Raw genomic sequence first — 23,657 nt, forward strand, 5'->3', positions numbered from 1 at the left:
CTTAGTTTAGGTAATAGAATATTAAGTTGTTATAGCACTTACGCATTGTTTTGTCGCTAAATAACTTGGAGCGCATGTACTAGTGAACAAACCCTTATGGGTCAAAAGGGGAAACGATGGGTATTAAGTATTTGGTTACTATGAGACCTAATGAGGTAAACATATATTTACAAAGTGCAATCCTCAACGACATGCTTTAACCTTAGTGGGTTCGCAACTTGCCCCCATCTAATTTCCTTGAATTCCATTGTGGATGTTATTTTCTTGACTCCTCGTATGCTGAATTAGTTGAAGATGAGGAAGGTTAAGGATCAGACTGTGTAATATAATGATGTATTTAGTAGGTGTTGGTCATCTTCGACCCTCACAATTTGTACTCTCGTGGTTCCTGTTGTAAGTCTTAATATTATAAATTTCCCAACACCTACTAAATACATCATTATATTATAATCTAGAACAGTCAGTTACCTCTGGTTTTGTTTCAATTAGACTATTGGGAGATAAACTAAGAGATAAAGAGGATGACTGAAAATTCTTACTTGATCATTATAATGGATTTTCATTGTTTGATTTTCTTCCAAAGGAATGCCCCAGGTCGAAAATCAAATAGGTATTCAAAAGTTTGTTCTTGGAAAAATTTTGACCTTTGGTTTGGTTATTTAACGGAACCAACCATTCATGTATAGTTTGGTTCAGTAACCGAACCAACCCATGAACGGATTGGTTTGGATTGAGATTTACAATAACCGAACCCTTTGGATCAGACTATGGATAGGCTAAAAAAGTCAGATATCCAACGATTATCACCCCTACTCTTAACGCTCTGTTGGAGACAAATGGCATTGTAAGTTTCACCAGACTGGACAGTAATTCTCATTCTTGGGATACTTTGTCTATCATTTGGTCAATTAATGAGGCGCACTTTTGTTCAACAACATCATCAATGTTTTTACATCTAATTTGAGTGTCTATCTAATCCGAGTAAGCCTCATAACCGCACCTCTGAACTCTCTCAGTGATTTTTTGGTAGCCTACTAACCGCGTCAGTTCCCATGAGTAATCTAGTAAAATTGACCACACTTAATTCAGAATGGAGCATCTCTATAGGTGCTCCTATTTTTTATTTTTGTCCCGCCCTCGCTCTTACCGCTCCCACAGTCACAGATGTCCATAGGAAGAGCCAAGAGAGGAGTGGGCTAAGAAGAAAAAGTTGGGGCGCCTTAAGAGCACCTAATATAGAACCCGCGGAACCTGTAACCTTATTAAGTAAGGACATGTCGTATACTAGTTTGGAACCCTAACTTAAACCATACAAAACGCTTAACCAGTTTCTTTGAAGAAGAAGAAGAAGAGAAAAATGGAGTATTATCATATCTCCCCTCTTCTCACTTTTATCCTATAAACCTCTCTCGTATGTCTTTCGGTATCTCATTATTTCCCTCTACTTCTATTCACTTTGACCTAGTTTCTCAAATACCCATCCTTCCATATCCATCAAGGTATCTCCTTTCCTTCTCAATTTATCTTCCTTGTTTTGCTATGATTTCTTCAGGGCTTGTTCTTCTGACTGATTAGGTTTTATTTTGTGGGTATGATGAAAACCTTTGTATTTCTGCGTTTGGGTTTGGTTACTTTGTTCAGCATCGAAGGATTAATGTTGGGTTTTGTTATGTTTTTCTCTTGAATGGATATTGGTTTTGTGGGGATCGTGACTGGTATATCAGTGAGGGTTTGTGTTTCATGTTGTTTACTTGTGTTTCATGATTGGATTCTAGTTTTTCTTCATATTGGTGTTCTATTAGATCCCATCCATGCCTTTTGGTGTTTTTGTTGCCCTAGCTTATGCCTGTATTTGTAATTTAGGGCAATTTCTGATTGAAAAAAATGTATGAAGTTAATTTTTATTCAAACCCATATAAATCCTGTAGGATAACTAAACCCTTAATTTCTAGGGTTTAAGTGGAGAAGGAAATCAGAATGAATGTGAATGAAGAAGGGATCTTTTGTTGGGAAATTGAAGAACCGCCAGTTTTCTTTACGCGAATTCGACCCTTTACTTTAGACTAAAGATGAAATGAAGCACGTTTACTTATCCAATTTCCCAAAAATAACAAAAAAGTTTTTTTTTAAAACACTCTGGCGGGCCGGTCTGGTTGAAATGGTCCCGGGCCTGCCCTTGTTCAGACAACCCGGGTTGACTGCCCGATCCGGGACCATTTCAACCCGGGCGGCCTAGACCCGGCCTGGCCTTTTGAGCACTTCTAGTTAGACTGTTTGTAATACTAATAGTATGTGTATGAGTTATAAGTAGAACTGTTATAGTGTTACTTTTATACACTGTTAATTGTTTAAATTGGTGTTAGTAATAGCAATATAGCAGTGTTGTTTGATTTGTTTAAATTTGGTGTTAGTTGTTAGTATGTGTTAGTAATAGACTAATAGTATGTTTATATCTGTAAATTGTAATGTGTATGTGTTTATGAAGCCCTTGAGACTTTATATAATGGTAAATTGGTAGTAAAATTATGTCATGTTATGTCTTTACACTCTTTGAAGTTATTTTTCTATATATATATATATATATATATAAAATTACGTATTTTACGCATCGAGGCATACGCTTCGAGGCACCGCTTCGCTTTTTGAGAGCCCAATGCTTCGAGGCTTAAAATCGTATTTTCGAACATTGACTGAAATCACCTACACACACTTAATTTAGAAGGGAGCGTCTCTATAGGTGCCCCTCTTTTCTATTTTCGTTCCGCCTTTACTCTTACCATTCCCACAGATGTCCACGGGAAGTGCCAAGAGAGGAGTGGGCTAAGTAGAAAAAGTTGGGGCGCCTAAAGAGCACCTAATATAGAACCCGCGGGAACCTGTAACCTTATTAAGAAAGTACATGTCGTAGACTAGTTTGAAACCCTAACTTAAACCCTTGAAAACGCTGAAACAGTTTCTTTGAAGAAGAAGAAGAAGAAAAAAATGGAGTTAGTAGAAGAAACACCAGGTATGAAGGAAGAAGAAATAATAGGGAAAAACAAAGAAGCTGAACCAAAAGCTGAAGGAGACGAAGAAGAAGAGGACTACGACGACGAAGAAGAGCTATCATGGTCATCAGATTCAGAAATTGGAGATGCCCTAGATTGGTTGGATGCCAAAGACAACACAGGAGGTGTTGATGGAGCTTTTTCCCTTTCTTCAAGACGTCCTAACGCCAATGGTGGACTTCTCTCTCGTCCTCGTTCTTCTCCTCTTCAACCGCTCTCTAATCGGAACCAGAAATTTACTCATCATATCCGTCCATCTCCTCTCGAGGTCAATCTCTCTCTCTCTCTCTCTCTCTCTCTCTCTCTATAGTTTGAATTCTAATTTGCAGAATATTATGATTACTAATGGTGGTTTGATGGTGTAGGAATGGGAAGGGAGGATAAATGTCGGGATGTCAAATTCTGTAACAACAGAAATTCGTGGAAGTGTTCGAGGATCGACAATTGGGAAAACTAAAACTACTGAGAAAGCAGATCGAGCCACGGTTGAACAAGTTAGTATTCATTTGCCCTAAATTCTTGGTCTTATATATCATAGAACTGAATTTCTTTTGTTCATGAGAGTAGGGAAAAGAATGTTTGAGCTCAAAATGATGATTATCCAGGTTTATCTGCCCGTTTTATGTTTTGTTCGATTAATATTTCACGGTCTAGTTACCATTTCTTTGCAGGCTATCGACCCAAGAACTCGAATGGTTTTGTTTAAAATGTTGAATCGCCGTGTGTTTAATGACATAAATGGCTGCATTTCAACAGGGAAAGAAGTATGTTACAATAACTAACTATATTAGTTTTTCATCTTGATTCCTGACACTTCTTTCGTACACGAAATGTGTAATCTTCTTGATTCTTTTGACCATTTTCTCAGGCGAATGTTTATCATGCAACTAAAGATGATGGTCCAGAATTAGCAATAAAGGTTTACAAAACTTCAGTTCTTGTATTCAAGTAAGTTTATCTATTGTCTTAGTTTAGGTAATAGAATACTAAGTTGTTATAGCACTTATCCATTGTTTTGTCGCTAAATAACTTGGAGCGCTTGTCGTAGTGAACAAACCCTTATGGGTCAAAAGGTGAAACGATGGGTATTAGGTATTTGGTTACTGTGAGAACAAATGAGGTAAACATAGATTTACAAAGTGCAATCCTCAACCACTCGTCATGCTTTAACCTTAGTGGGTTCGTAACTTGCCCTCATCTAATTTCCTTGAATTCCATTGTGGATGTTATTTTCTTGTCTCCTCGTATGCCGAATTATTTGAAGATGAGAAAGGTCAAGGATCAGACTGTGTGATATAATGATGTATTTAGTAGGTGTTGGTCATCTGCGACCCTCACAATTTGTACTCTCGTAGTTACTGTTGTTAGTCTTAATATTTTAAATTTCCCAAAGAAACCATTGTTAATCTTTCATTTTGCGCTTCACTTGCATACTATTCTATATCTGCTATTTTATGACCTAGCTTTTTATATTGAGAAAAGAAGGGTGCTATGAATATTTCAATGTACTCCTGTTTTAGGCCTTTTGGTAAAAGTTCTTAATGGAGAAGTCTGAAGTCACATACTTTGTCTAAAATAAAGTAATTCATCTTTGACTTGCACCATCTCTAATTTCCATTAAAAGTTTTTGCGAAGTAATGTATTCAGATTATTCTCGTCATTGCTACTTCAGGGATAGGGATCGGTATGTGCAAGGGGACTATCGTTTTAGACATGGGTACTGCAAGCACAATCCCAGGAAAATGGTGAAGACCTGGGCTGAAAAGGAAATGAGAAACCTAATGAGGTGAAGCAGGTCCTTCCAGATTTTTTCGTCTTAATTTTGATGTTTTTATCTTATCTTGGAACATCATTTTATTTATTTTTGACCTATATGGTATAGAGGGGTTTTAATTGAGCACGACTAAGAAGTGAGAGAAAGCTACATTTTTCATGTTGTGCGTGCAAAACTCATCTAACAATTCTGCTTGGGGACCAACCAATCAAGAGAAAGAGAGCTATTAATGATCTCCCTTTTATTTCATTTCTTCCCATGACATCTTACTGTTGATATTCAACATCACTATACTTTCTTGCCAAGACAATGGACAAAACTCTACCATCCATAATTTCCATCAGAGGTACAACCTCAACGTCACTGTCATCCATCAAAGCATTCATTATCCCAGTAGTTCTTCGAAATGCCAACAAATAAAACATATCTATTATAAAAAATTGACCTATTGGCCACATTCAGATTGTGAAATCTTATTGTAAATAAGGGAGCTAATACAATTTCAGTTTTTCTTTTGAAAGAAGAAGAAAAGAATCATATTCTCTGGCTGTGCTTTTGTTTATTAAATGCCCTAGTTGTCAAATGCAGGCTAAGGGCGGCAGGAATTAGGTGCCCAGCGCCAATACTTTTGAGGCTTCATGTTTTAGTTATGGAGTTTATAGGTAATATTCTTTGCATGTTATTCGTGTCATGTTTTTGGGTTTTAATTTGATGTAAAGCCTGAAGTGGAAGTCCCTTTGAGGTCTTACACTAGCTTTTATGTTTCTACCTGCTCTCTTTCATATATTTAGAACTCATGATCATGAAGAAACCAAGTCAAATATGGTCTAGTGAAATAAAAGAACGTCTGAATATGGATCAAATAGTACACCATCTAACATGTCCACTCTTGAAAAATTTTCTTATCAATAAGTTTGGGTATGAGTCCGAAGTACGGTATGTGATTTGTTACCATCATAACATTATTAAAACATGGTTGAAATGCCTATGAGATAGATAGATGATTTATAAACAGGGTTTTTTAGTTTACCCCCCCCCCCCCCCCCCTCAATACTAATATATAATTGAGTTTATCCCCCTCAGTAATTGGTACTTGAGTTTACCCCCTTGGACATACTATTTTTGTTACAAAAACTATGAGAATGTTTGGTGTGTGGAAAAAGAACAGGACTCCCAAGAATAATGAACGGATAATGTGATTTTAGTTATTGTAATACCATTACCTTATGTTAGGTTTACTCAAGAATATGATTCTTAAAATTTTTGTTTTGTCCGTAAATAATTTAAATTAAAATTCGAATTCCTTCATGCCAAACATGACTCTAGTATTTTGCTAAAAATAGTAAGTCCAGGGAAGTAAACTCAATTATAAACTATTGAGGCGGGTAAACTCAATTACCAATTAGTGTTGAGGGAGTTAAGTCAAAAAAACCCTTATAAACAAGTAACAACCATGGACCCTTTCCTTGAAACAGAAAAAGCTGCTCCCTTCTTTCTGAGTATTACCGATAAATATTCAATTGTAGTATATGTTTATATGTTGGTTTTCATATGAGAGCAAAAAAGAAGAAATGGCAAGCGAAACTGTTTATCAGTGGGTGCAATAATGAAGTGAAAAACAAGACTGAGATTCTTTATGATGACACTGTATACCAAACTAGTATTACACCTCAATGCATTTACTAGGAAACCTCAATCCCTATGTGCATCTTTTCTTGAACTCCGTAAGTAGTTTTTCTCTATATTTTCTTTGTTAGAATTGAATCACATCGAGAATAATTTTATTTCTGCATTATAGGAAACTCAGGGTGGGCTGCACCTCGTCTCAAGGATGCTGGTTTATCTGAGGACAAGTTACGTGAAGGTTATTTAGAGGTCAGTTTAAGTTAGTCATTATATGTATCTTTTTTTTTTAAGTTTTGAGGGTGAAATATAAAAACCCAAAACTAGCCGTTATGGCTGTTCTGAGGGCCACAGGTCCTAAGAGCCTACAAACAAGCTATAAACAGACCTTAGACATGCATGCACTGGTGCTAAGCCATGCCCGGGCTAAAAGGGCAGTGATTGATGTAATTAACTACGATAACTATAAACACTTCACCCAGCAAGATTAGTATCATCTATTTTGTTGCTATGTTTGTGTTTTCATTAATTAGCGAATTCCTGTAATGTTGCTGCAATAACTTAATATCTTCTTTCCATGATTAGTTGATTATGGTGATGCGGAAGTTATATCAAAAGTGCAAGCTAGTACATGGAGATCTGAGCGAATATAACATATTGTGTCATGATGTGAGCCTAATATACTTTCATGTTCTACTTTTTCCTCTTTTGTTTTTGGCTTTTGAGCACTTATACATTTTTCCCGTCTGCAGGGCCACTTATACATCATTGATGTTTCTCAATCGGTAGACCTTGACCATCCTCATGCTCTTGACTTCTTACGTGAAGATTGTGTGCACGTTTCTGTAAGTTGATTCTAGCCTAACTACATCAAGCGCTCTTACACTTCTTCCTGATTGTATCAATAAGCAAGAACTGATGTTTTAAAGCAAATGATGACTTTCAGGATTTCTTTAGAAAGAATGGTGTAGCTGTTATGACCGTGCGTGAATTGTTTGATTTCATTGTCGATTCATCTATTGCTGAGGAATCCGTGGATAGCTATCTAGAAGAGGTTTGATTCTCCGTTTTATGCTCTACAAATACTCATCTCCTATACTTAATGAAAGCCTCCTAATATTGTATATTGATTTTAAATGATTAATAATTACAGGTTCAACAAAAAATTTTGGCGAGAGGAGATCAGCTAACTACAGAGGAGGAGATTGCAGATTCAGTATTTGTGCAGGTATCTATCTATCTATCTACTATTTCAGGTTCTTTTGTGGAAGTCTCTGGTTATATTCATTCGAAACTTTTATATAAACTATTTTCACTCGGATATTTATTCGACTCAGACCGAGGACTCTCGCCTAATATCGTCTTAGTGATAAATGTGAGTGGAAGTTCCAAAAAAATAACTGTGAGTTTTTCAGTCTTACATTCCAAGGGCGCTCGTGGATGTAAAAAATGCAGAGAAAGATGTAGACATGATCAGAAGTGGCCAGGGTACTGGGGATCTAATATACCAGACTATAACAGGACTAAAACATGTTCTTCCTTCGGTTGATGGAAGTGAACAACCTGAACAAAAAGAAGAAACAGACGTGAAGCAGGCATCTGTCGAACAAACCAAAACCTTGGTCGATAGTGATTTAGAATCAGAGACTGATGCAGACGAAGACGGTTCAAGTGATTCAGATGGAAATGACTCGGAAGATGAGAACAAACAGACACCAGCAGACAGAAAAGCTGCGAGGAAAGAGAATAAGAAGAAAGTGAAAGAAGAGAAGAGGGAAGCTCGTAAAACCAAAGTCCCAAAAGCCGAGAAGAAAAAAAAGAAGAAAAAATCCAAAAATATCAAAGCTAGGTAGGTTTATCTATGCCAGTTCATGGCTGTTAATAAACTGAGCTAATTTATTTATTTATAGGTAGGTTTACCTATAAATAATGCTGGCTAGTAAGTTTTGTTTGATGAGAGTATTAGACCTGAAATAGTTAATTCATATGTTTAACCAAGTTTTTAGGAGGTTTTTATGGAACAATTCGTGAAGTGTTATCTATTCGTGTTGGTTGTTTGGTTAGTCTTGCATTCCGAAGTCCTCAAGCTCAGCAAGTGTCGAGGTCTTTCAAGGTGGAACAAAATCTCAAACCATGGTAAATGGTGGCCGAGAAAGGACAAATTCGTGCATGTGGGGGTGGTGTTGCTGCCGTACTCTCATAAATAGGGCAAATCGTGGCTTCACCAATGTCGAGGCCTTTGGGTGTGCTTTTTGAGCATTTTTTTGAGAACAAAACCCTGTACCCGGGTGACAGTATCGTTAACTATGGCTTGGGGGAGTGACGCGTTTTTCTTTTTTCGGGATATAACATTCTAAAGAAACTGGTTGTTTTTTCAAAAAAGTTCATGGGGCAACAAAATTTCTTTGCCTTATGTGCAGGACCGGCCCTGGCTTTGCTCGCTTTGGGCTAGTGGTGGCCAACGGGCCGTGCCGTGGCGGCACGACCCGTTTGACAGCCGTGGCGTGTTTTTCCCAGAGCACAAAGTCTGGGGACAGAAACTCCCCATGGCAACGGCCCAACCGTTGCCGTGCTGTTTCCGTGGCAGTTCCGACCGTTGTTGTGTCGGGTCGTGGCTAATGGGCCAGTTGTTTCCAGTAACAAAATGAACCACTAAATAATTTTCAAGTTAAACGTTGTGATCTTTGTTTAAACTTTAGAATCTATGTTTATTATATTACTTAATAATATTATTAACTATTGATTTTATTAATTAATAACTATTTTCAACAAAATAATAATAATCTTTTGTAAATTAAGTATCCGTTTCTAACGTGTTAGCGTGTCGTGGCGGGTTAGGAATGCCATAGACCGTGGCGGGTCGTGTTTCCGTTCCTGACGTGCCGTGCTTGACGGGTCTGGGAGCTTAAAATCCCAGACCTGCCACGGCCCACTTGATCCGTGACGGGTCGGCACGACACGCGACGTTTCGTGTCATGTTGCCTTATAAGCGGGTCGTGCCGTGCCGTTTCCGGGCCGACACGACCCGTTGTCCACCACTATGCACACAAATTGAGGGCCTCAACTGGAAGGGTGCCTACAGAACTCTTATTTTGCTCGCTTTGGGCCACACAAATTGAGGGGCCTCAACTGGAAGGGAGTGCCTACAGACCTCTTATAAGCCTATCTATAATTGGAGGCCTAGTACAAATAAAGAAAAGAAGGGGCGGGACTAAACTACGTTGGGGGCCCAGTTCGTTAATTGTATACTCACTTCTTCTTTCATTTGAGCAAGTGGCCCCCACCTAAACTTCCCTTCTCTTCTCCCTCAGTGACTTACCTACATTAGGGGTGGGAATCGGGCGGGTTCGGACGGGCTCGGGCAAATATGAGTCGGGCTCGGGCGGATCGGGCTTGGATAAGCCGAGCCCGCGACAAAGAGTCGGGCGGATCGGGCCGGACCAAACACTAACTATAAGAGCCCGTAGCCCGTCCGAGCCCGACTGCCCGAGCGGGTTACAACGGGCTCGGGCCGGACGGGCTCGGGTTTTTGTGATTTAAAAAGATATAAAAAAAACAAATTTTCATCATCATCTATTATATACTCTATCAGGAAAGAAAAATTGAAATTTCATTTATAAACAAAAATTACAAAAATATACACAAAAACAATATTGCACCAAGTAATTCAAAGAATTTTAAGAAAAAAAAAAGTATAAGTGAAAGAATAAATTACACAAGGCATATCTAATATCAGATCAATCAATGGTTTATTCTCATTAGTTCCTTATCTTCTTCTCCATGAGATTTGTATAGTGAAAAATTCATCTTCCCCTGAAAAAAAAAAGCCATAAATGTATTCAATAATCAAGATGATCACAAATCAAGGTTATCCCTGATGATACAAGATAAAGAACTTCGAAAAAGAAACAACAGAGATGATAGAAAACATAAAACATAAAACCCTAAAGTTATACTTACAAAATGGTGTATGAATAAACTTACTGTTGATCAAGCCCTAAGAAGATAAATTGAAAACAAGTAGTTAAAAAGCAGAAGATATTAGGAATATAAAATGAACAAGGAGTAAACAAGTTGTTACATTATGCATAAAAGATATTATTAGTCTGGAGTGGTGTCTTATGGTTCTAACACGGAATTCTGTAAGTTCACACAGAAACCAATATACATATCTAAAAGTATACCCATTGAAGTTAATGGAATATCTGATACAAGTAAATGAGTAATCCAACTTCCAAACGATTATTCGACTGAGCAGTATATTACTAAAATAGTATACCTAGATTACACTAAATAAAACAACAGTTATAGAAGTATCCAAGGCAGTGAAATGACAATTCGTCTTATTGTACCCTGGAATCATGTGAGACTAAATACTATTCATCAACTTAATCTTTAGAAAATGCAATGGGAAAAGCTAAGCTAAACATCAGATTAAGAATATCAACTGCTTCTATCATTACGAATTGAGTATGCAGTTCATTAGTTATTGTAGTATCTGAAAAAATAAGTGCTACTAACTAAGCAATTGGGATCGCCTGATCTACCAGAGACCTCATGAATTGGATCGAAACAGGAGGTAGACCCGAGCCAATCCATGCCCATCCCCCAAATCAAAGATTTTCCACTTAAGACAGAATTTTGAGAAAGAGGAGGGGAAAAGGTTGATCCATTGAAAGGCTTTATGTATAAGTATATACATGTATACATAGTCTGAAGTATGACCTATCCCAAGCCGATACCAAAGCCAATCCAGTCACGAAATCGGGATCGTTGGATAGCTGATCTACGCAGATTGGAACTACATAGGTTACCATAAACAAATATCATTCTGAAAACCTGAATCAGGTACATACTACTTAGCTACTTAGTTAGTTTATGTTATTATGTACTTCAAACTGAAAAACCAATATCAATAAGTGAGATTCCCTAGATCATAGAAACTTGGTTTTGAGACTTCTCTCTCAATTGATGTAAGAACTACTCAACTAACATCTATCATCTATGCATCAAAAAAATAAACCCAAACTCTAAAACAATATAAGTAACAAAATTAATGGTTTTGATCGATCACAAGTTTACTTACATAAGATTTCCATCCGCAAGGCACTTCCTGCATAAAAAGGTAAATGTTAAAAGAAATCAATCATCCTATCCGGATAAACATAAAAAACGAATCAGGGAAAATTACTGCAAAATACATCTAATCTACTAAAAAATGAGTAGAGCTTGTTTTATTATCTGTTATCCCTAGGGTAAATCGAACAATTTGAGTATCAAAGAAGAAGCCAAATAACTAGGGCTTCTTTTTATCACCTTTTCTATAGAAAAAGTGAATTAGAACCTATAACACGCGGGCGGAAGAGTTTAGGGTTAGGTTTCTTTCTGTTAGAGAGAAAGAGGCGGAAGAGAGGAGAGAAAGAGGCGGAAGAGAGGAGAGAAAGAGGCGGAAGAGTTTAGGGTTAGGTTTCTGGTTGTGATTGCTTTTATATTAGGTTTAGATCTTAGGGTTACTATTACACGCGGGCTCGGGTAGCGGGCGTAATCGGGCTCGGGTATCGGGCGGACTTATCGGGCCGGGACTCGGATTGGAGTCCCTGTCCGAGCCCGGCCCTATAAGCCCGAGCCATCGGGCCGGGTAAGCCCGGCTCGGGTTGGCTACGGGTAGCGGTCTCTAACGGTCCGGGCCGAACGGGCCGGATCCCGGGGTCCCGGACCGTTTTCCCAGCCCTATACATACCTACTCCATCATCCTATCTCTTATTTCCCCTACTTCTTTTCAATATTTTGATTTTTTTGTCGAGAAATATTTTGATCTTTTGATACATACTTAGGGGGGGGGGGTATTGGATTGAGATTTTCGCGGACATTTGAGAGTCCGCGAAAGTCCGAGGCATTCAAATCCAGACATTTGAGAGTCCACGAAAGTCTGAGACATTCAAATCCAGACATTTGAGAGTCCACGAAAGTCTTAGGCATTCAAATCCAGACATTTGAGAGTCTATGAAAGTCCGAGGCATTCGATTGTCTTCCAAAATGTCCCAGACTTTGGTGGACTTCATAGTTTGATGGATTTTGTGAAGGATTTGGGACAATTTTGGAAGCCAAAATGTCTTTCAAAAAACAAGAGACATTTAAAGTCCATCATGTGATCAAACAACAATAATAATATTAAAATAATAAATGTCTACCAAATGTCCACCAATATCCACAAATATTCACAGATGTTTACGAAAGTCGAAAAATATATACTCCGTATTTGAAATGTTAGTATAAATATATTATTTCATGTGATCAAACAACAATAATAATATTAAAATAATAAATGTCTACCAAATGTCCACTAATGTCCACTAATGTCCACAAATATTCACAGATGTTTACGAAAGTCGAAAAATATATATTTGAAATGTTAGTATAAATATATTATTTCATGTGATCAAACAACAATAATAATATTAAAATAATAAATGTCTACCAAATGTCCACTAATGTCCACAAATATTCACAGATGTTTACGAAAGTCGAAAAATATATATTTGAAATGTTAGTATAAATATATTATTTCATGTGATTAAACAATTATAATAATATTAAAATAATAAATGTCTACCAAATGTCCACAAATGTCCACAAATATTCACAGATGTCTACGAAAGTCGAAAAAAATATATATTTGAAACGTTAGTATATATTTTTTGTGATTAAACAATAACATTAAATATATTATTTCATGTGATTAAACAATAATAATAATAATATTAAAATAATAAATGTCTACCAAATGTCCACAAATATTCATAGATGTCTACGAAAGTCGAAAAATATATATTTGAAATGTTTAGTATAAATATATTGTTTCATGTGATTAAACATTAATAATAATATTAAAATAATAAATGTCTACCAAATGTCCACCCATGTCCACAAATATTCACAGATGTCTACGAAAGTCGAAAAAAATATATATTTGAAATGTTAGTATAAATATATTATTTCATGTGATTAAACAATAATAATAATATTAAAATAATAAATGTCTACCAAATGTCCACAAATACTCACAGATGTCTACGAAAGTCGAAAAAAATATATATTTGAAATGTTAGTATAAATATATTATTTTCATGTGATTAAACAATAATAATAATATTAAAGTAATAAATGTCTATCCCCAGAACATTTTGTCTATGGATCAAATGTCTTGAAATGTCTATAAAGACATTTTGTCTACAAACTCAATGTCTTGAAAATGTCTATGAAGACATGTTGTCTATAAAAAGTCATCCGAAATGTTTTGAAATGTCTTGAAATGTCTACGGAACATTTTGTCTATGAAAGTCTGTGAAAGTCCCAATCCACTAACCCCCCCCCCCCCCCCCCCCCCCCCCTTAACATCTCCCTCTCTGTCTTACCGTATGTAATTTATATAATACATAAAATTATTTGTATATATGTATATTACATGATATTTTGACCTTTGGATACATACTTAAACAGGTGCTTTTGTATTTTTCGAATGAGACGATGCTAAAGTCATTTAGTATAGCGGTTTGTCATGTTAAAGTCCCTTTTTATAAGGAGTTTGATAGAGATTACATCCGACGACTGATGTAAAATTTCTTTTTGTAATTCGACTCAAAATAAAAGGTAGTAATGTCAACAATTAAAGCACTTAAAATCTCTTTAAAATATCGCTCACGACCCCACAATTTCTCTCTTTCTTTCTTACCCTCTCTCATTTTTCTCCCCCCTCCGTAACTTCTACATAACTTCTCGCTCCTCCTTTTAAATCTTAATAAATAGGATTTGTATCTTTCTTCTTATTCTTTTTCAGGAAAAGAAATTTTAACCATCATTATATTTATTTTTCTTCAGATAAAATGTGGATCACCGGCGTAATCAAGAGGGATTGGACGCGTCCGAAATCTAGTTAGTGAAAAATCACATCGAACTCTAAAGATTATTTTAATATGTTCTCATTATTATTAGTATTTTTTTGGGTTAATTCTGTTTTGGCACCCAATTTGTGACCAACTCACCGTTTTGACCCCCATAAGTGTCTGACAGTTCGTTTTGGCTCCAAAACCACTTTCGAGCAATGATGACATCATCAAAGTCAGACAAGATATTTTGTATTCCCAAACTACCCCTCTCATCAAATCCAAACCAAATACCCATCAAATCAACTGACCCCATTTATTACCCTATTTTATTCCCCAAGACACTTTCAATTTCCAGTTCTTTCCCTCTCTCCCATTAATTCTAATTTTTTCTCTCTATTTAATCTACCATTAAAGAAGAAACAAACTTTTTCCTCTCTAATTTTTTTTGAGTTAATTTCTATTTGGTCCCCTACTTTGTGACCAGCTTTCTATTTGGCCCCCTTTTGATATGGGTCAATTCAAAAAAAAAAAATCAATCATTTTGGACAAAATTAAGGGGCCAAAATGGAATTCAATCTAAAAACACTTAAGATACCTCATCCTTCCCTCTCTCTCATCCACATCATCAAAACTAGACACCTCATCATCTTCTCCGATGAAGGTAGCCGGCCGGCTAATATTTCCGGCGACCTTCAAACTCAGAAAAAAAAAAATCTCTCTCTCTCTACTCTCTTCTTCTTCTCTCCTTTCTTTTCTCTCTGTCTTTCTTCTCTCTCTATCTATATTCTCTCTCTATTCCACTGTGGATGTTATTTTCTTGTCTCCTCGTATGCTGAATTAGTAGAAGATGAGGAAGGTTAAGGATCAGACTGTGTAATATAATGATGTATTTAGTAGGTGTTGGTCATACGACCCTCACAATTTGTACTCTCATGGTTACTGTTGTAAAGTCTTAATATTATAAATTTCCTAACACTTACTAAATACATCATTATATCACAATCTAGGACAGTCAGTTACTTCTGGTTTTGTTTCAAGGGTAGTTTTATAGCAGCCCCCGTTCTTGTTAAAAGGCCCCCCATGACTCCGTTGACTTAATAAAATGTCGTTGACTTAATTTAGTTAAAGGGCGCCCCTTGGAGTGGGTGAAACAAACCCCCTTTAAGGGTTAAAATATATTGACACATTAGACATTGATTTGAGACATTAGACATTAGAAAACAAGCGGAAGATGATTGCAATTAGAAAACAAGCTTAAAATGATAAGTAGATATTTCTCTTATCTTTAGACTAAAGTACTTCGCACGTTAAAATATATTGACACATTAGATATTAATTTGATTAATTTGGTCATTCTTTTCATGAAATGAAGGTCAATCTTTGTCAATTGTTATGGTTTCACACCTGATATGATTTCACAAAAAAATGTATGATGATTACTTATTAGTAATGCAATTTCTATCTTTCATAATGATGATTCTTTGTTGACCTGAGACGTTAAGAAGCTCTTATACAAAACAAAATGAAAATGATTTGATTATTCAAAACCCTAAGGCCATGTTTGGCACGCGGAAATCGCATGGGAATGGAATGTGATTCCTGGGAATCACATTCCCGACTACTGTTTGGCTCGCGGGAATGCAGGGAGAATCCTATTCATGGAGGAATGAGATTCCCCAGAAATGGGGTAATAGCAAACCCAGGGAGGGGGTGGGTTTGTGATTCCCATTCCCGGGAATGATTTGATTTAATATTTTTGGACAAAATAATCCTTAATAAAATATTAGAATGACTAATATTAAAATCGTCATTCTCATAATATTTTTACTAAAAATATTAAAAACCCAGGGTTTCAACTACCATATTACCAACACACACTCTCTCGCCCACCCCTCTCTCGCTCAAACGTAACTCTCTCTCCATATCTCTAGTTTTTTTTTCTTCTCTCTTGCTCTTTGTTCATTAAAAATCGATTTCATAACGTTTAAAAAAAATTAGTCGAGACCTTATTTATTCTAAATAAATCTTTAAAAATACAAGTTAAATTAGTGTATTACGTTATTATTTCATATCTATAAATTTGAATAGACAATGCTATTTAAAATATATATAACAAAGTTGACCTATAATTTATGTAGTTTGAGTAAAAGGATACAACAGGACTTTCGTAAAATTTACATCATAATTTATGTAGTTTGAGTAAAAGGATATAACAGGACTTTCGTAAAATTTACATTCCTATTCGTACACAAACCAAACAACAAGTTAGGAATCCATCGGGAATGAAATTCCTATTCCTGGTTGAACCAAACATTAAACTAAAATAATCTGATTCCCGAGAATCGCATTACGGGAATGTGATTCTCGGGAATGACATTCCATTCCCGCGCGCCAAACATGGCCTAAGAGATGGAATGAGAGTTTATTAAAGGTCTACTTCCATGATACTATTGTTCGCGCTATCACTAATATCAACTTATCAGAGGAAAAAATAGTAGACAACCTTATCTGGAAACCTACTGAATCGGGTCGATTCAGCCCCAAATCATACTACTCAGAAGTCAAACACATTCCAACCTTTGCTACAGATATACAAAATTTTCCATGGAAGTTATTTTGGAAGTACACATCATCCAACCCTAAGATTCAAAACTTTCTGTGGAAATTTATTCACAATGCTCTTGCTACTTTGAGTAATGTGGGTAAAAGAATTCAAAACGTACCTCAAGTGTGTAGATTATGCAACTCGGGTGAACTAGAAACAATCCATCATCTTTTTGGTTCTTGTCGGTGCTTCCAAGATCTTCTCCTTCTTTTAGACGACCTTAACCTTCAAAACCTAGACATGGATCCAATCTTAAACAACATTAATATTTTAAGAACAGGAGCTACAGAGTTGGTAAAGTGGATAACTTACACCTTTTTATTGTGGGAATGGTGGAAAGCTAGAAATGACATGAGTTTTAGGGCTACTCCAATAGATCCTCGCCGAGTCCGGATGATAACACAAAAAGTTGTAAGGTATGATATCTCCCTCCCTTCGATTTCTACTAATTCTTCCATGCAGGTAGAAGATTGGCTTCCACCACCCCAGAACATGATCAAAATCAATGTTGATGGAGGATATAAAGTAGATAGAGCTTCGGTAGCAGCAGTTGCTAGAAATGATTTGGGTTCGATCATTGGTGTTAAGACACAAGTGTTTTGCCCTAAATCTCCTTTACACAACGAGCTTATTGCCTTCAAACTCGGATTCCTTTTGGCGATAGAGAAAGAGTGGAGCCCCTTTATATTAGATGGGGATTGCAAAACCCTAATCGATCTCCTATCTGACGGTGTGGAGAGTGCCCCGTGGCGTATTCAGATGGAACTCCTGGAGCTACGTGGCATTGCGGAAAAAGTCCAAGTTACTTACTCCTTCGTTTCTCGAAAGTGTAACGATTTAGCCCATGATTTGGCTGTTGTGGCAATTTAGTCCAGTACTACAACTTACCCATTTGTTGTTCATCTCAATAGTTAGGACTTTTATTTGATGTATTCTTATTCTGGTCCTTTCTTGTAAAACATTATATTATTAAGGGTTTAATTCCAAAAAAGGATGAAAATAAAAGAAACTATAATAAACTTAACAAACTTTGCATCTAATTTTATGATGACAGAGTGAATAATTCTTGTAACTACAACTCTACAAGAAGATGACGCAATTAGAATTCTTGTATCAGATCTTCATCTATGTGAAAAATGATAATTGCAAAGGTCAGAAAGAAAGGAATAAAGTGATTCCAAAATCTCCTTTAAAGAAAGACCAAAATCCATTAGGACAATAGGACCCATACATTGTTATAACTTTAACTTTTTTTGAGTAATTTTTTCCACTGTCATTTAATTCTACAAATCTTTATAGTTTATACTAACTTAAAAGCCCTAATGCATTGACCACTCACCACCCTAAGGGACACAAAGTATCACTCTACCACAAAATCGTCACTTGACAAACCAAATGTCAAATCTTAAATTTCTACCAGACAATTCATACCCCACTGCTAGTCATATTATGACACGTAGTTTGTCAGACAAAAATTTGTCAACAAGACGAGTTAACTAGATTTATCAACAAGATGAGTTAATTAGATTTGTCAACGAAATCTCACTTTAATCAAAGCACACTGTTAATGACTCTCCATATACGGGAAAGTGGTGTCAACTTTCAAAGCCTAACATTGGAGAATGGTTTCTTTTGTTTGATCCAAGAAAGTGGGTTTCTCACTTCTTTCCAACTTGGGTACGATTCTACAAATGGGTGGTTTGTATAAGGACTATGTTTGGTAGTATATAGCCATAGGGACACCAAGAAAGTGGTGCCCCTTCTTAATGTTACAACCATCAAAAAAAATGTTACAACCATCATCATCTCTCTTTAAAACTCTCTCCTTTCCTCTGACATTTCCATGGAAGCTTCACATAAAGCTTCAGTTAGAGGGAGGGAGAGAGCTTAAGAGAGAGAAATGGTGGTGGTGGTGATGGTGATGGTTGTGGTGGAGTCCATAAAAACCATGTCTTATCCGGATCAACCAAATATTTAATTATATCAGAAGGTGATAGAAGAAGAGAATCATAATCTCGTGGTCTAAATGTGAATGTTAGACAAACATGAGGATCAAATTTAGTTGGTCACAAGCTGGAAGTCAATTTAAAATTAACCATTTGTAATTCAATCTTTAACCCTTTATACAATTCTATTTAATACTTGCGTTTAAAAAATATTTAGATGTGACCACAAACTCCCCTTAGAGCAACTCCAATGACAGATTGTCTTAGGCCGAAAAAAATTACTTTTTCACTCAAAATTTTTGGCCTCAGCTCAACCTCTAAAATTCAGCTCCAGCCTCAGCCTTTCTTGAGGCCGAAAATTTGAATTTGAAATTTGAATTTCCCCCTTTTCTACCATATTAAATATCTCTAACCATCCAACCACCATATTAAATATCTCATATTTCTCTATAAATATATCTCCCTTTCTCTACAAACTCATCAAACTTCATCTTCTTCTTTCTCATCAAACTTCATCTTCTTCTTTCTCAACCATGGATCCTTTGAATCCCATAAATCCTTTGAATCCCATGAATTCCAATTTTACTTTATTAATGTTGATGTTCGAAGAAGATGAATGGGCTCGAAGTAGAGATGACGATGATCGTAGAATGTTAGAAGAAATGGAAAATAACGTTACACGAAAACGTTCTCGTCATGTTGGTTCTGTTTTGGGTCGCCAAATTGTAGATCGTAATAGACAACTCGGTCATGAAAACATCATGAGAGACTATTTCAATGAAACTCGAACTTATGATGACACATTGTTTCGCACACGCTACATGATGAATCGTGGTTTGTTTTTGCGTATTCTCAATGTTGTTGGGAGATACAACCCCAAATTTACTGAAAGAGTTGATGCAGTGGGGCAAAAGGGATTGTCACCTCATCAAAAAATAACAGTTGTAATGAGGATGCTTGCATATGGATGTGCAGCCGACGCACAAGACGAATATTGTCGGATTGGTAAGTCTACTGTCATTGAATCTTTAAGAGAATTTCTAATAGGAGTCATCCATGTGTTCGGCCCTAGATACTTGAGAGATCCGAATGAGTTAGATATATCTAGACTCCTAGCACTTGGTGAATCGCAAGGATTTCCTGGAATGCTAGGGAGTATTGATTGTATGCATTGGGAATGGAGTAAATGCCCCGTCTCATGGCACAGATCCTACACTGGCCATGTCAAAACCCCAACTATCATCTTAGAAGCAGTTGCATCGTCAGACCTCCATATATGGCATGCATTTTTTGGGATGCCTTGATCCTCAATGACATTAATGTTCTTGAACATTCACCAGTTTTTGATAAACTGTTAAGGGATGAGAGTCCCCCAGTTAATTATGTAGTTAATGGAACACAATATAATATGGGTCATTATCTTGCTGATGGGATATACCCTCCATGGGGTACTTTAGTTAAAACTATTGCTAATCCACATGGTCCAAAAGAAGCATATTTTGCCAAAAGACAAGAGTCGGTTCGAAAAGACATTGAACGAGCTTTTGGTGTACTGCAAGCTCGTTGGGGAATTATTCGGGGACCGTCACGTTGGTGGGACGTAAAGACCATGAGTGATATTATGAAGGCATGTATCATAATGCATAACATGATTATTGAAAACGAGGGTCCAAATGCTAGCTACAATCAATATTGAGGGATGTGAAATGGGTCTGATAGAGCGTGGAGAAGATTTATCGGACGAAGTGCTTGAACGAGTAAGTCGAATTAGAAGCCAGGATACTCATTCTCAGTTGAAGGCAGATCTTATTGAACACTTATGGAATACGAGATCTAACGATGACAATGAATAGATTTTGGTCGTTGGATTATTAGTAATGTGTTTTGGATGGTTGGATTATTAGTAATGTGTTTTGATCGTTGGATTATTAATATATTTTTATTATTAATGTTGGTTTTGATTTTTAAGTTATTTTTAATTTTTTAGTTATTTTTAATTTTATATTTAATTTTGTAGTTATTTTTATTTTAGAAAAAAAAAATTAAGCAAGATCTGGTCGTTGGATAATCCAACGGTCATGTTGAGGACTGCTTCAGTCGCCCCAGCCGACCCGCGTTGGAGATGCTCTTAGTCCTAAAACACTTGTTTCGCCTCTCATGATAACATAAGAAGTCTTTTGACGTTTATGAAGAGAAAAAGAGGTAGAAGAGCGAAGATGGCGAAGAATATGGATATAAAGGGAATAAGAAAATATAGCATCGAGTTAGTATTGGGTAGAGATGAAGATGAAGTTTGAGTGGTATTTTTGGGAAGAGAAAATAACGAGGGGGCTCATTGGAGATGCCCCTGCACCAATTGGTATATAGGGACAACCCAATCAAAAAGCTAAATCCTTTTTAGGTGCTCCTTTACACCAATTATGAGTCCCTATACATGCTCTCCTCTGCATAAGTATTCCTATTTTAGAGAAAGATAAGAACAAACTTCCCTGTTTTGTTTTCTTCCTCAACTATAAGTTTTACGAAAATTGAGAAGAACCCATTTCTTAAAAAGCGTAGACAAGAAATGGGTCGATCTTACTTTTTCGATTTATTTCTGTTTTCAGCTGTTCTTTCTCTCTGCATATCTCCAGGTACTGGCATCAATTCTCTTCTTCTTTTTATATTTCTAGATTCTTCATTCTTTTTCCCTTTCTATGGCTCACAAGTTTCTTTTTTTATAATTTGATAGGATTTGGGAGAAAGTTAATAACATTAGAGAATGGAGCTGCTTCAGATGTCTCAGGAAATGATGTGGGTTTTTCTTTTTCTCTCTATAGCTAGCTGTGGGTTTTGAGTTTTCTATATCTTGAAATTTGGGTTATGTTCTTCTGTTTGCTTTTTTTATGATAGGAAAAAACAGGGGAATCAAATGGGATGATTGAAGTTCTTGATTACACTGATCCAGAAGCAAACACGAATCCAAGAGCAGGATATTTATACAAACCACCCTCATCTTCATCTCCTTCTGCTCCTTCTCCTAAACCCTAAAATATTTGATTTTGTGTGCTTTTGGTTGTTCTAGAATGTAAGATTACCATCTTTAAGGTGTGAGAGTGAAAGATGAAATGATCTTTTTGTAACAAGTGTTCTTTGTTTACCTTTGTTTGAGATGGAATAAATGAAATTCTAATGTCTATTAGGACTATCGTCGGGCTCAGAGCATCTCCAATGCAAAACTTAAAAAAAACTCTATTTGGCTTATGTGTTGAGTCTCAATTGAGATTCTCTTTCCTATGTGGCTAACTTGAGTGTCTCTAATTCAAGTCCTTCTCCAATGCAACACTCTAACAAACTCTAATAGATACACATGTCATACATACATTTAATAGGAAAAAGTGGTTGAGAAAGAAAAGCTTTTTATTGGTTCAAAAATTAAATTTGATGACTAGGACACTTAAGACTCTCAATAGAGATCTCAAAAATAGAGTTTCTAGTTGAGACATCTTAAAACTTAATGTTTCCACATCAACTTAAGATCTCAATTGAGTTTTGCATTGGAGAGGTTTTTTCTCAAAAAAAAACTCTAAAGTCCTAGGTGGCACTTAAGATTTTAAGATTGAGTCTTGCATTGGAGATGCTCTCAGGCAGACTGTTTTTTTTTTTTTTTTGAAAATTGACTACGATGTACAATAGTCAATACAATGGTGTTGATACATCAAAGATGTGATATGCACGATAACCAGACCAACTGTTTTTTTAAGGTACATTTTATAGGGTTGTCTCAGGCAGACAATTTCTGTAAGGGATATTTTATATGCATTTACCGTTTTTACCGCCCACAATTACGGTTAATCGTGTTCACGACCCAAACTCAATTTCGCACATACCTTTTTAAAAAAAATGAAAGATGTGATATCTTCACTTTGCTTTCATGACATCCCAACTAGGTTGGCACCCCATGAAGCATCTATCATTAGATACCATCACCTGATATTATTCATAAATGAATTTGTCCTTTACACACTTATTTTAGTTGAAGGTCTTTTGATAAAAATTCCAAAGGATTTTGAGGCATAAACATTGTGTTTCTTTATCTCTGAAACCATTCCAAAAAACCGAACCTTCAATTACTTCCTTAATCTTCTTATCTTTCTTCGTTCTACTACAAAGATAGGTTCGAGTACAAGCAGTTACAGTTTCAACTTTGTTGCTGAGATTTCACTTTGAAACTCCACTTTAAAGTTCAACCATTCATACCTTTTAGGGTTTTCACTTTTTTAGAAAATTTTGGATGATTAGGAATGCCTATGGATGATTTTGATGTTAAAAAACTATATAATATATGCTACAATTTAATGGTTATGGATAATTTTGCTGTTTATGATATGGATTTGCTTTTTCTTTTTTTTGTTGCGTGAGAATCTTGATTATTTGCAACATGATTAGCCGCTACCATTTTTCTGAAATATTTTGGATAATTACGATGGTTATGGATGATTTTGATGTTAAAAAGACTATATAATGCTACAATTTTAATGGTTATGGATGATTTTGATGTTTATGTTATGGATTTGTTTTTATTTTGTGACAATCTTGATTGTTTGCAACAAGATTAACAGCTACAGATTTTTCGCCCGTAACATAATTGCTGACACCATCTGAATTGGAAAGGTGCTTCCGATGGTAATACTTGGCTGCTGGTATTCATTATACCAACAGATAGCCGAGAATAATATTTTAAAAGGGTACCTCTCGATTTTCCTTTAGTATGACAATTACCAATGCCATCTGAAC

At 36.1% G+C, this 23,657-nt stretch overlaps 3 protein-coding genes across 4 annotated transcripts; all 3 read left to right on the forward strand.

Annotated features, from left to right (window-relative positions):
* The first annotated feature begins 1,109 nt into the window (after positions 1–1,109).
* Positions 1,110–8,468, forward strand: LOC147543091 (uncharacterized). 2 transcript variants are annotated; one of them, XM_086636054.1, is made up of 13 exons: positions 1,110–1,499; positions 2,954–3,315; positions 3,413–3,541; positions 3,719–3,811; positions 3,916–3,995; positions 4,720–4,833; positions 5,410–5,483; positions 6,620–6,696; positions 7,030–7,113; positions 7,197–7,289; positions 7,391–7,498; positions 7,598–7,672; positions 7,860–8,468. In XM_086636054.1, exons 2-13 carry the CDS (start codon positions 2,983–2,985, stop codon positions 8,295–8,297), a joined length of 1,698 nt encoding a protein of 565 aa, XP_086492180.1. In that variant the 5' UTR covers positions 1,110–1,499; positions 2,954–2,982; the 3' UTR covers positions 8,298–8,468. The 2 variants fall into 2 exon arrangements, with proteins under 2 accessions (XP_086492180.1, XP_086492182.1); XM_086636056.1 differs by having other exon boundaries at positions 1,288–1,499; positions 1,953–3,315.
* An 8,707-nt stretch (positions 8,469–17,175) lies between these two features.
* On the forward strand, positions 17,176–17,805 carry LOC147543092 (uncharacterized). Its single transcript, XM_086635373.1, has one exon. It carries the CDS (start codon positions 17,176–17,178, stop codon positions 17,803–17,805), a length of 630 nt encoding a protein of 209 aa, XP_086491499.1.
* A 3,547-nt stretch (positions 17,806–21,352) lies between these two features.
* LOC147543093 (uncharacterized) lies at positions 21,353–22,059 on the forward strand. The gene is made up of 3 exons (XM_086636338.1): positions 21,353–21,514; positions 21,613–21,674; positions 21,774–22,059. The coding sequence occupies exons 1-3, from the start codon at positions 21,448–21,450 to the stop codon at positions 21,909–21,911; spliced, it is 267 nt and encodes an 88-aa protein (XP_086492464.1). The 5' UTR covers positions 21,353–21,447; the 3' UTR covers positions 21,912–22,059.
* Positions 22,060–23,657: the final 1,598 nt, after the last annotated feature.

The sequence above is a fragment of the Eschscholzia californica genome, unplaced genomic scaffold, assembly GCF_041429995.1.
Source record: "Eschscholzia californica isolate CP2 unplaced genomic scaffold, dmEscCali1.0.p SCAF_4, whole genome shotgun sequence".
Taxonomy (NCBI): domain Eukaryota; kingdom Viridiplantae; phylum Streptophyta; class Magnoliopsida; order Ranunculales; family Papaveraceae; genus Eschscholzia; species Eschscholzia californica.

Coding starts and splice junctions, on each gene's coding strand:
- LOC147543091 (XM_086636054.1), top strand. CDS start 2,983: ATGGAGTTAGTAGAAGAAACACCAGGTATGAAGGAAGAAGAAATAATA. Junction 7,290..7,390: donor AAGATTGTGTGCACGTTTCT/GTAAGTTGATTC, acceptor GATGACTTTCAG/GATTTCTTTAGAAAGAATGG. Junction 7,499..7,597: donor TGGATAGCTATCTAGAAGAG/GTTTGATTCTCC, acceptor TAATAATTACAG/GTTCAACAAAAAATTTTGGC.
- LOC147543092 (XM_086635373.1), top strand. CDS start 17,176: ATGGATCCAATCTTAAACAACATTAATATTTTAAGAACAGGAGCTACA.
- LOC147543093 (XM_086636338.1), top strand. CDS start 21,448: ATGGGTCGATCTTACTTTTTCGATTTATTTCTGTTTTCAGCTGTTCTT. Junction 21,515..21,612: donor TTCTCTCTGCATATCTCCAG/GTACTGGCATCA, acceptor ATAATTTGATAG/GATTTGGGAGAAAGTTAATA. Junction 21,675..21,773: donor CAGATGTCTCAGGAAATGAT/GTGGGTTTTTCT, acceptor TTTTTATGATAG/GAAAAAACAGGGGAATCAAA.